The sequence below is a fragment of the Dendropsophus ebraccatus genome, chromosome 2 (genome assembly GCF_027789765.1).
Source record: "Dendropsophus ebraccatus isolate aDenEbr1 chromosome 2, aDenEbr1.pat, whole genome shotgun sequence".
NCBI lineage: Eukaryota > Metazoa > Chordata > Amphibia > Anura > Hylidae > Dendropsophus > Dendropsophus ebraccatus.
The window spans coordinates 141,192,229-141,206,079 of NC_091455.1; the positions used below are offsets into that span (position 1 = coordinate 141,192,229).

The 13,851-nt window shown below is 40.6% G+C and overlaps 1 protein-coding gene across 8 annotated transcripts in view; it reads right to left on the bottom strand.

Moving 5' to 3' along the window:
• SUGCT (succinyl-CoA:glutarate-CoA transferase) overlaps nucleotides 1-13,851 on the bottom strand; it is a 660,405-nt gene that overhangs the window by 72,835 nt on the left and 573,719 nt on the right. For 2 of the 8 annotated variants that reach the window (XM_069960336.1, XM_069960340.1), the window contains one exon: nucleotides 6,768-6,845. The exons of the other annotated variants lie outside the window; for them this stretch is intronic. In XM_069960336.1, coding sequence (XP_069816437.1) covers nucleotides 6,768-6,845 — 78 coding nt within the window. The remainder of the gene's footprint in view (nucleotides 1-6,767; nucleotides 6,846-13,851) is intronic. 8 annotated transcript variants of the gene reach the window in all.

Genomic DNA, 13,851 nt, shown 5'->3' on the forward strand with positions numbered 1-13,851 from the left:
TTTCTTTCTTTCTTTTTTTTTTTTTTTTTTACACATTTTATTTTGCATACAGTATAGAAGTCCCTTAGGGACTTAAGGTTGGTGCAACATTTATGGGAATGGAAAAGAAAAACGAAAAGCAAAAGAAAAAAAGTCAGGAAAGAGTGCTGTTTTATATTTTATTTCATTTATGTATATATTTTTTAAATAAAGTATAAAAAAAAATGTTAAATTTAAGTATCCTTTAGGTTTTTACCATTTATCCCACACTCCTGGATGTGGAAGCTGCTAAGAAATACAAGGTCACTTCCCAATAGTGGTCCTGGTCTTGGTGTGGGTAGCAGCTGGCCAAGCAGCTCAGAGGACATCTGTGTCACTACAATGCAAAAATGAAGATGACCCAATATTTCCTTTGCACAGTATAGGGACCATATGCAAAGTTTATATCAACTAAGCATAAAATTTTATTGTGCACAGAAACAACACCTTTCGCACTTATTTAAAACCTTCCTCGGGTGTAGATAGAGGACAGAAAAGGAATACATAGAGGATAGATTAGGAGTGCACATACTGGTGCTGGATAATCCCTATAAGTAACAGGAGGGGCATGTGAATGCATCTTACTGGCCAGACCAGTAACTGCAGGAGAAGCAGCAGCATGCCAGAGTGGTCCACGGGTGTTACTGGCCTATACACCCCTCGCAAAAGCCTGTACTCTAAGTAAAAGAGGTAATAAAGTTGTACCTAAGTTTTGCCATTAAATGTCGTTCCTATTTGTATATGTACTTCTATATTGCACAGCTGTAGTGAACAAGCGGTTATTGTTTGTTGGTAATCTGCACACCAATAAGAGCTCTTTTCTGTTCTCCACCTATCTCTATTCTCCTTTGTTCCTCTACACTCTCTTCTCCACCATTCACAGGAGCTATAACACACCCTGTAGGAAGTTGTCACATGGGGAGAGGAAGTACACACTTAGGGAGTCTTTGTTAAGTCTTGGTAGAAAGAGGACGCACGACAAGACGGTGCCTGCTGTAGTCCAGCCAGGTCCTCCCACCAGTAGTTTAGTCTGGTGCGTGGTAGTGGACAGACGTATGAGAGACACAGAGACTTCTTTAAAGCAACACAGCCTTATTATGCAGTGCTACACTACTCAGGAGAGGACAAGGCAGAGATCACCTCAACCCACGCTATGAACACCTCTAACAGTGCAGGACAGTATCCTGAAAAAGAGGAACTGATTCGCATAGAGCAAAGTTGCTAAAAGCCTAAGTACTCTATCTCGCAGCGCAGGTGCAACCAGGCCACCTTGCTCCACTCAGGTAACAAGGTCTGGGGCTTATGTCACCTTAGGAGGACGGGTCACCCGACACTGTAGGGCAACAGGTTGTACAGCAACAACAAAGATCAAAACATGGGCACAAGTAGTCTTCTATTCTCAAGTATTCTTCAGTATTCTACTTGTTTCTTCTAAAGTTCCGTCAAAGCACACTTCTACCCTGAGTTGGGACTCTCAGTACAAACTCCTCTCTACTACGCTACACTCTCAGCACAAACTTCTCTCTACTGCTCTAAATTCACTCTACTTTTCTGCACACAAGTCAGCACAGCTCTTCTGCTCCAAAAGCTCTTAATGCAGATTGTGTCTAATCAAGTCAGAAGTCTATTATCAGCTACTGTATTGAACACTCCTGAAGTACAGAAGATTTTATTTATGGTAACAGGACTCAGTGATTAATGTTTTGGCACCTACACAGCCATCACAATATCTTAGGGTCATCTCCTTTTTCTGTGGGTGGCGGTAACGACAGTCCGGGTGGGTCATAACTCCACTCCGGGCCACCTTGATAAGTACCCCAAAAAAAACCTCACAGCCCGGCAGGTCACCGACCACAGGGGAAAGGGTATAGACACCCACCTTAAAATAAAAGCAGGTGTGCCCCCCCCCCCCACCTGTGTGTCCAACCGGAACTGCAGTCACGACAACCTTCCATCTGGCTGAGCTATACTCCGACCAACCACTAAAGTAGTGGCATCACACAATACCATCTGGCAAGTTATTGGTCGTCCACTAGCATGCACCACACTAGAGGCCAAGGTGATCAGGGTATGAACCAAGAGCTTACAGCAGTAAATGACAGCATGCTAGTGGGAGACCAAGGTAAGAATTTAAGGTGGCCATACCCATACGGTAGTTGTTGGCCTTAGCTGAGCTTTATTGTGTCTCTGCATTTAAAATCTAACATCACAATCCTTCTCCCCCTTTGACATCATGCACCAGAGGAGAGACAGGGACTCCCATACGCATTTGATTTTTGGCAGGATTCACTGAAATAGGCAGGTTTGGCTGACACCAGTATAATTATTTACAAATGAACACTACAGAAGCAGAAACTATCAACCCTGATTCCATCCATTGGTTTTAATTTGAGGTCCGGGGACTAATAGATACAATCTATAGACATTAGATCCACTGTATTCTTTTATCTTGAGTTTTATGGCTGTTCATTTTTCTATCCACAGATGAGAAGAAAATGTGTGCTATAATCACTCATGCACGAACCACAAAACTAGAGTGAACTAACCCAGAATATGTAAACTATGAATCTGGAAAATCTCACATTAGGCAGAACATGGTCATAGAGTTGTGTCTCCAGTAGCTCTAAATTCTACGGGAAGATTAATGTCCTCTGTGATTGTAAACAGTTCAAATGTTTTTCACAGAATTAAAGTTTAGACAACGACTAACTGCAAATCGAACCGAGGCAATTTATTCCTATGGTTGCATTTTCTGACCTGTTCTATTATCAGATGGAGGGAACAAGCTGCTCCGTCACTGGATCGATAGTCCATACTTGATATTTTACCTTTTATGAGAAGAGGATTTCCTTTTAGAGGGAACAATGTTACTCTACATGAAATATGCAACATAAACCGCTATAGTACATACCTAAGTAAAAGTAGAACAGTATTATAACACTCTAAGCGGTAATTGTGGGAGTAAAATTAAAACTAGTGTAAAATTGGCATTACCATAAAGAATGAAAATATTCCAGCTGCTTCTTCACTCTCCCTTGGAAACTATTTTTATATACCTTTCCTACTACAATATCCTTGTTACCTACTTCTCTTAGCACTTTCATATACTATGCACATTAGATACACTGGATGGCATGAATACTTATATCTTAGGCAGCAGGTTGTGGCTGGCAGCACCACCTTATCAGCTCTGTGAAAGTATATTACCATTATAAGAAATGATGAAATGATAATGCTTAGTGAAAACCTATAGTATAGTGGCATTATATTGAAAGAAAGCTGGTTGCTGGTTGCACATGTAAGCTAAGCAAGTGTTCTCAGCTGTTTTTCTAGGTTGCATTTGTTTTTTTTTTCATTTGATTTAAAAATACATGTGGGCAGCTCTCATTGTCTTTTCTTGAACTTTAGAATAGAAGTATTAACCCCTTGCAACAAAATGACGTTTGGGAAACGTCATGTAAAGCAGGTAGTTCCTGCAACATGAGGTTTCCCAAACGTCATGCTTTCCCTGCCTCCCCCCCCCCCGCCCCGATCTGTGTCACACAGCCTCCTCCCGCTGCCACTGCCCGGAGGGGAGCCGCGCTCCCCCACACACACCAGGCAGTTAACCCCATAGGCGCCACGGTTCATGGGACCGCAGCGTTTATGGGGAATCCGGAGAAGATCTGCTCCCTCCGCCTCCCCCCCCGCCGGAGCCGCGTGGATCCTCAGGGGGGGTTAACATACCATCCAAGATGCTGCTCAATGTGTCTGAACTGCTAAGCTACACTGAGCGTTCTGACAGATCATTTATTCTATAATACATTACAGCACTGATCATGTGCTTAACGTATTATAGATGTACCTGAAAAGTTAAAACACACACAAATACATACATAAATACACATGCCCCATCCCCCTTTATAAATGACCCCCTATAAATGAGATACATATATTTGGTATCACCACGTCCGTAATGACCCCGTCTATTAACCTGTTACATTAATTATCCTGCCTGATTAACGGCGCAAAAAAAAATAAAGAAAAAACTAACCAAAATGAAAACTTTAAACATCCTAAATACCTAATAGCCAAACTGAGATGTCATCATGTGATCAGACTGCATTAGTGATGAGCGAATACTATTCGATCGAATAGTAAGGTATTCGATCTATTGAATATTATCGAATAGTTCGCAGAATATTCGATAAATATTCGATAAGCGTTCAAATCCCCCAGCTTCTGTTTTTTACCTCCAAGTGGTTGAATAGATGTTTTTTAATAATCGTACGGGAGATATTCGTACGTACTGTATTCGAATATTTTACTATTCGCTCATCACTAGACTGTATACTGAGCTTGGTTATATACAACATTGACAGTGTTATATAAAGCCTGGTTATATACAACATTGGCAATGTAATATACAGCCTGGTTATATACAACATTGTCAGTGTTATACAGAGCCTGGTTATATACAACATTGGCAGTGTTATACAGAGCCTGGTTATATACAACATTGATAGTGTTATGCTGAGCCTGGTTATATGCAACATTGGCAGTGTCATATACAGCCTGGTTATATACAACATTAGCAGTGTTATATACAGCCGGGTTATGTACAACATTGGTAGTGTTATGCTGAGCCTGGATATATATAACATTGACAGTGTTAGTGGAGGTCCTGTATACCTGTAGTATATAGTTGGTGGACTTCCTGTATACCTGTATTGTATAGTTCTGGGGTCCTGTATACCTGTAGTGTGCAGCATATAATAATATACACAATCCTGCATCATTATAATCTGGCCCTCTTAGGCACTACCTTTCATCCTTGGTGAGGACAACACAGAAGAGATTTCAAAGTTTCTAATACTGTATACACTCCCCCCTGCAGGTAGCCCCCGTATTGTATACACCCCCCTTTGCATGTGGCCCCCATACTGTATACACTCCCCCATTCTTGCAGGTTGCCCCCATACTGTATACACTCCCACCCTGCAGGTAGCCCCCATACTGTATACACTCCCCCCTTCAGGTAGCCCCCATGCTGTACAAACTCCCCCCTGCAGGTAGCCCCATGCTGTATACACTCCCCCTGAAGGTAGCCCCCATGCTGTATACACTCCCCCTGCAGGTAGCCCCCATGCTTTATACACTCCCCCCTGCAGGTAGGCCCCATGCTGTATACACTCCCCACTGCAGGTAGGCCCCATGCTGTATACACTCTCCCTTGCAGGTAGCCCCTATGCTGTATACACTACCCCCTGCAGGTAGCCCCCATGCTGTACAAACTACCCCCTGCAGGTAGCCCCATGCAGGTAGCCCCCATGCAGTATACACTCCCCCTGTAGGTAGCCCCCATGCTGTATACACTACCCCCTGCAGGTAGGCCCCATGCTGTATACACCCCCCCAGATAGCCCCCATGCTGTATACATTCCCTAACCCCCTTACTGTAGACATTCACAACACCACCACCCGGCCCCTTACTGTAAACACTGTATATACACTGTACACTTTTAGGGTGCCTTCACACCTACCGGATCCGCAGCGGATTTCACGCTGCGAATTCACAGTGAAATTCACTGCGGATCCAGTGTCATACAACCCTATGACACTACATACTCGCAGCAGGATTGACATCCCGCTGCGAGTATGTAAATTAACCCCCCTGGCTGAGGCACCCATCATTCTGCCAGCACAGACCGCTGTTAGATCGTGCAGGCTCCCCTCCAGTGTGTTCAGCGCTGTGCTGCTGCTGCCGGGCACAGCTCTCTCCTCATGGCTCTGGACGGTGCACATTGCACGTCCCCCCGAAGCAAGCTGGAGCGGTGTATGCAGCGTCCAGAGCCGTGAGGAGAGAGCTGTGCCCGGCAGCAGCACAGCGCTGAACACACTGGAGGGGAGCCTGCACGATCTAACAGCGGTCTGTGCGGGCGGGATGATGGGTGCCTCTGTCAGTGTTGGGTTATTTTACATGCTCGCAGCGGGATGTCAATCCGGCTGCGAGTATGTAGTGTCATAGGGTTGAATGACCCTGGATCCGCAGTGGATTCCGCTGCGGATCTGGTAGGTGTGAAGGCACCCTTACTGTATTTATTTCTGTGGATCTGTTGTGAGGCAGCTGGCCCTAGCAACCAATCAGATTCCAGCTCCCTGTGAAAATGAAAGTAGCAATCCTATTAATTGCTAAGGCCTCCAACTGCCGTTTCTCCTGGAAAGCTGCAGCGCTAATTATATCACCTGTGTGTGCAGTGTGGAGATTTTCCCATTAATTTCTAGGGGGCGCTCTTCCCCCTCCCCTCCTGTACATCTGGCGGGAACGTGACCTTCACTCTAACCTTCCCGGGCACCCAATGTATCTTTGGCCAAATTTGGGGTCAAATGGTTCAGGCGTTTGGAAGTTTATACGGGACAGACAGACAGACTTTAATTTTTATGATATAGATTGCCATGAACTATAACTAAAACTATATAAAATGGATATCGCTATAATCATACCGACCTGACAAATAACGATAACATGCCATATGTAACGTATAGTAAATGGAGTAGAAAAAAAATGGTGAAAACAGCTGCTAAATTGTGTTTTTTATTCATACCACCTCATAAAAAATTTAACAAAAAATTATTAGGGTTCCACATGCCCCCCAGAATGGTACTGATGGAAAGGCCAATTTGTCTTACACAAATATTTTTGCACCGCAAGGCTCTGTGACATAATGGCTAAAAAAAAAAAACTAAACTAAAAAAGGCCCCAAAATTTACCAGGTCTCTGTCACATCTGCGGCCTGTGGTTGAGTCAGGTGATGCACTGCGCCCACATATGGGGGATTTCTTGAAACACTGGAATAAGGGAAATCAATAATGAGTGGTATTTCTCAGTATTTGCTGTGTTAGAGAAAAAAAAAATATTAAAATAGAATATCTGCCACCAAAAATGAAATATTTAAATTTCCCCTCCAACTTGCTTAAATTTCTGCGAAACACCTAAAGGGTAAATAAACTTATGAAATGTTACTTTGAATACTTTGAGGGGTGCAGATTTTACAGTGCAGGGATTTATGGGGATAACTAACATACAAGGCCCCACAAATCCACTTCAAACTGAACTGGTCCCTAAGAAAATAAGAATTGAAATTTTAATGAAATTTTTAAAAATCGCTGCAAAATTTCAAAGTCCTCTAACATCCTAAAAAGTAAAAGGACATTCACCAAATGAAGTCACCATAAGGCTATGTTCCCACAATGTTTTTTCAGCTCTGTTTAAAATGACGTCTGTTATTTTGAGTTTAAAATAACGGACGTCATTTAGCTGTCTGGCCTCCCTATAGTGACGGCTGTTGGTACATTATTCTAGCTTGGGATTACTAATTGGACTTTGGGTGTGGCTTAATTGAAAAGTCCATTGAATTTAATAGTAAAAACAGAAAAAGAATGGCGAGAAAAAAAAACTGTGTGAACAACTAATAAAAAACGTCTGCTGTTTGCAAAAGACATCCGAAAATAATGTTCATATTCATTATTTTGCCATCCGCGGTAAAAAACGTCCGTTATTCAATGCATTGCGTGCATTGGAGGTCCATCTTCCTATTGACTTCAATGTATTGCCTTTGCATACAGTTAAATTGCGACAAAAACTGACTTTTTTTAAATATACAAAATCGGGCGCCTTTTCTCAATTTTTGACGTTGTGTGAACATAGCCTCAAGTAGACATGTTGGAAATGTTGCAGTAATAATAAGTTCATGTGGCATGACTATCTTCCTTAGGAAAAGCAAATTTTGAATATAAAGAAATGTAAATTTTTTTAATTTTTGCGGAAATGTGTTTTTTACAAAAAACTACTGAGTGTATCAACCAAAGTATACCACACACCTAAAGAGAAGTATGTCCCAAAAAAGAAAATTCAGAATAACCGCGATAATTAAAAGCATCGCACAGTTATCACTACATAAAGAGGCCAATTAGCCATTGGCCATTAAGGCCAAAACAGGCTAAAGAGGCAAGGGGTTAAAGAGGCTTTTAAGTCCCTCCATGAAATTAGTGCTGCAGAAGAAATCAGGAATGGGGGGGGGGGGGTAATTGGTCGGGTCTGGTATGATGGTGTTATCCAGTTAAACACTGACCTAATCTTTGGTCATGTAGAAATTTGTTTATGTTTTAAGCAGTTAAAAACCATGAAAAATGCGATTTAGACAATGTTTCTACATTTCTACTATGTTCCCATTTCTTCCCCAGTAGTCATGTGCTGTTACCAGGATTATTGGCTCTACGCCTATTGGCTACTGCATAAGGGTCTGGTTTTGGCTGCATGTGGTGACGTACAGTAAATATGGGAATGAGGCCTAAGACTGATCAGTTATCAATTTGATGTTCAAAAAACTAGAAACTCATGATGCTAATTGGTAAGTGAAGATGGGGTGTCTTCAGGTCTAGTACTTAGGGCAGCAGCAGCTGGTAATACGGCCCTGCACATAGTAGAAGTCAAAACAATGATTAGCTGCAGAGTTATACAATTCCCCAGATATTCACTGCCTGTCTCTGCTGTGTGTTGTGTTCAGATTCTCTAGTGTGCCTCATAGGATATCTCCTCTGTGCCTCCTGCCTGTAAGAGATGACCAGGAGGAAATATATGCAAAGACACAGGCCGAAGCTGCAAGAAAATTGGGCGGCTTAGGGGATAAATGACCTATGTGCAGATTTGATCTATTGTTTGATGCACTTATAAGTTCAGTCCTATGAAATTCTGCCCCCTGTCTCTCCAAAGCCAAAGACATTATGAGAAATTATCCATATCAGAGGGGAGAAACAATTGAAATAGCAAACAACCATGGCAGTATAAACAATTACAAACAAAACATAAACTAATGTCTCTACATTAGTCTTTATTAATGGCCTACTCTAATACAAAGGCAAAAAAATCTGAGTGCTTCTTTAAGTATTTGTTTAATTCATAATGCACCTTTTGGTGCAGTAACTAATATAAAGCTATTTACGAAATCAGAATGAAAGAGTAGTCAGTAACCATAAAAATGTACTCCTTAAATGTAAATATAAAAAGACAGCACAACATATTTAAATTGCATTAAAAGTTATATCCAGAAACCATTGCTATTGCAGCTTCAGTGTAGCTGCCAAATGTATGGATCAATAATCTTTGTTTAAAAAAGTCTGCACAATAACAAAGTCTGGCATGAGTCATAACTGAATGTAATTCAAAGGGACACTGTCTAAAAGTTCAGCAAGGTGCATAGAAGAAAACTGCCCAAACATCAATGAATTGGGAATCTTTATTTAAAGTATTAGCCTTTTATTCAGAAAAATATTGTAATTCAAGTGCATGTAGGATGACTTTATGAAAGATATCTCTGCAAACTCAAATATCAGAATTCGTTATGAAATAGATGTCAGTCCAAAGGCAGGTTAGAAAAATGTCTTTCAATAAAAATTTGGGTATTCCCATCTGCCCAGCATTATGAGGGGATTCCATGCTTCTGTACAGTAAGGAGTGGTGTGCTGTGCACTGCTTCTTACTGTACAGCGCCCGGGGTTAAGTGGTAATGCTATTGCATAACCACTTAACTTCTTCTTTCCCCATGGGCTGGGCACCCTGCGCAAGACCCATAGAGCAAACCGAGTCATAGAGCAAACCTGACATGCACCACCTCTAGTGTGGAGTTGGTGTGCGACCGATTATTTTAAATAGTCCCACATGATTATGCCTATTTTTAAGCGTACGCTGAGGTAGGCATGATCAGCGGATGTTGGGTTAAAAGTTTCATAATTTTGCACAACTATGCAGTTTCACAAAATTTAACAACTTTTCTATTCCAAATAAAATAGTCCACATGATTGATAAATCCCCCCTATATCTCTATACATCTACACTTACATTATAGCTACTGTATATATAAACCAGCCAGACCATTGCTTTTAGAGCAAAGTGGTGGTCATTAACCTAGTAAACAAGCTGTCAACAATCAGATGAAAAGAACATGCATATCAAAAATGTTTAACTTGCTTTGTTTTTGTTTTTAACTATGTTTTTTAATCCCCCCCCCTCCCACTGCACACTGGTGCATACACTTATCAATTCTGATCAGTTTCCCGCAGCACGACTTCAGTCCTGTCCTACAGTGCAGTTGAAATCCCACGGGAGCCCATTTGACAGCTTCACAACTGTACAGTATACCTTGAAAAAAAGTCTTTTTTCTGAATGTATACCTTTATTTTACAGGAAACAAATGCCAATTTAACCACAAATAAATGCAAGTGTTCAGAAAGTGCACTAACTGTATTCATACACACAGTCATGAAACACATACAGTTTATACACACATAATACAATAGATATACTTACTTTTCACACATGTATGCACTCTACATTCACATAAATATAATGGGGGTGATTTATCAACAGGGGATTTTTCTATGTGTGATCTAATTCTGCTATAGCAGAAATAGACTGGTCTATTGAAAGTGCAATTAGCCTAGTCTATTTTCTGTGGTGGTAATTTGTCTCAGAATTGTCTCGAAATAGTCTCAGAATTGTCCCAAAACAAGTGATTTATATAAAATAGTGAATAAAAAGCAACAAAACCCTCCACAAATGCTGAATATTAACATCCACCACAAAATATTACAAAAAAGACTCTCATACTATTATGTTAATGTCAAAAATCAAAAACATATGACTCATTGAATAAAAGCACAAAAAAAAACCCCTGTCGCTTCAAGGCCCACAGTAACTGTGGTATACCAATAGGTCAAATAAATAGGAAACTCAAGATAAATTGATTTTGATTTTACAATTTTGCACTAAACAATTTTACATAAAGACTTTCAATTAAACAAAACTGTAAGTAGATATATTATAAAATCTACATTCACTGTACTTGATGAGTCATTTAAAATAATACACTAAAGTAGTAAACCATTTTTGAAATGATTATTTAAAAATAAATGCCTGCCAGACACATTTCTACTGTACTATAACCAAGTTTGGTATTATGCTCTTTCAATAGGAAATATTTGCTTCCGCTCCATCCTGCATTTGTATTATTAACTGGCACTTTTAAAATAACATGGCTGATAAATATTAAAAAAAAAATGCTTAGACCTTAACATGATTTTTTTTTTTAAGAACTAGGAACGTTAAGTTCTGCCAAAGCTTCTTCCCTGCCAAGTCCTATTAGCATATATGAAAGGTTTATTTTCAGAAATGCTTGATAAATTACTTACACAATCAGTAATGAGGGTGCTGTCAGCAAATGAGAATCATTTCCAAAATCCCCTTGGCATACGTGAGTGGTTGTCCTCTTGATGTTAATATAGCCCTTATTCAACCCCTTCTAAACTAAGAGTGGGTGTCAAATTCCTAAATCTACAAAAGTTAACAGTGAAACTTTTCTTAATTAAAAATGTTGGATGGATGAACTTTGCTCAGCTCTATGCTTTTAACTATATTTGTGCTTCTATACGACTTTCAAATCGATATTCAAATCGATATTTACCATAAAGGAACTATCATTTCTTACAAACATCTATATGTAGATTCTCCTTATACCAATGCTCTTCCTTTTTTCAAAAGGGCTATATTACCTAAAAATACAGGGTATAAAACACACTTCTAGATAATTCTGTATATTAGATAGTAAAAAGATTAAAAAGGGAAACAGTGTTTAAATTACAGTAATCAGCTTGCAACCCACAAGCATATTACAGTACTAGTACAAATATATTTGATTTGAACTTGGAATTAGCATCTTTAATGCTATGTTTTCACAACACTTTTTTGTTACATAAAAACATTTGACTTTTGACAATCTTTTTCAAGTGATGGACATTTCTCACATAAAAAAAAAATGTTGTGAGAACATAGCCTAAAACTGGAGACCATTGGACCAATTTAGTGCAATACATGTAAATAGATGTAAGAATACACACCTATCTACAGACAGAAAACAACAAAAATAACTTATCCTTCCCCTAAGAGTAATTATCACTGTTGCAATGAAGCAAATAGAAAAACAACCTAAAAAGGATTGATTGGGGAAACACCAATAAAACATCACTTTTAATGATAATATTTAAAATAGAAAATACCCCACAAACACATAATACCACAACCGTGGTTATCACAAACTACAGAAAAATTCTACAAAGCCACACACCAATCTCGTGGCTCTCCTGGACCTCAATCCACACCAAGACTAATCGCTGCGGTAAAAGGATAATAAAGATACAATCTCATCCACTCCACAGTCCAGTCCGATCCTGGTGTGTCACTCCAGAGTCCAGTATCGATAATACACTTAGCAGGCCAGATGTCCTTTCCCTAAATGCCTCTAAGTGTGTGTATGCATTCCTACCCCTGCTCGCACAGGGTCCGTCGGGGCACTCACCCTAATAAGGGCGACCCCTGCCCTTACTCCTAAAAGTCGCCCTATATTTACATCCCTACGTGGCCCGTCTCTATTGAGGTTACCTATTATCATCAGGGGAAAGTATAAAAATAAAAGGGTTTCTATGTTTAAATAATTGTGTAAATAGGTGCGTAAATGTCAGAGTACGTACTAAAGATCACAGTGGTGATCCTAAATTGACTGGTGCAGATAAAAAATTTGCCAAAAGCTAAAGTGCTATATGCTGTAAATTATTCCAGTGGGTAAATAGTACGCTCGTGCACTGCGCTAGCTGAGGATACTGCAGAGGCACTGTCTGTTGCAGTGGCTACCTATAGACTGTACTAATGGTCCACTAGTACAGTACTTATTAGGGCGAGTGCCCCCGACAGACCCTGTGCGAGCAAGGGTAGGAATGCATACACACACTTAGCATTTAGAAGGAGGATATCTGGCCTGCTAAGTGTATTGGCATACTCCTGCGCATTATCGATACACACCAGGATCGGACTGGACTGCGGAGTAGGTGAGATCGTATCTTTATTATCCTTTTACCACAGCGATTAGTCTTGGTGTTGACTGAGGTCCAGGAGTGCCATGAGATTGGTGTGTGGCTTTGTAGAATTTTTCTGAACTTTGTGATAACCACAGCTGTGGTATTATGTGTTTGTGGGGTATTTTCTATTTTAAATATTATCATTAAAAGTGATGTTTTATTAGTGTTTCCCCAATCAATCCTTTTTAGGTTGTTTTTGATTTGTTTGAGATTACCGTAAGGGGATTTTTTCCAGCTTAAGGCTATGTTTACACTACGTATAAGACCGGCCTTTCCCTGATCCGGCCGGGTCACAGAACGGCCGGTCTCTGCACAGATCATCCCGGACGGTACTGCAGTACCGGCCGGATGATCTTTATGGCCATAGTGTTCAGCACGCGCCCGCATCAGAACTCCCCATAGGACACAATGAAACAAGCGTCCGGAGCCACTCGCTTCATTGTGTGAACTGACAGGGTTTCCCACGGCCGCAATTCACTGAATTGCGGCCACAGAAAACTGACATGTCAGTTCTTTGCGGCCCGGCGTGGGATCCCGGCCGGATCGTATACGATGTGTATACGCTCCGGTCGGGATCCCATAGAACAAAAGGCAATGTTCCATACTGCATTAAGTACAGCCGTTGTTGCTGATGGCAGCAACAACCATGCTTTTACGTAGTTTGAACATAGCCTAAGGCTGGATTTGATTGTAATGTACTGTTGCAATGAAGGTAAACACCAGACCCCATTCACATTCCTGGCATCTTCTTGATTTGTAATGGTCTGAACATAGCCTAAGGGTGCCTTCACACACCGGATCTGCAGCAGATCCGCAGCAGATTTGATGGTGCAGATTTAATGCTGTGTTCAGTTATTTAGATCAAATCTGCTGCGATACGGTGTGTGTG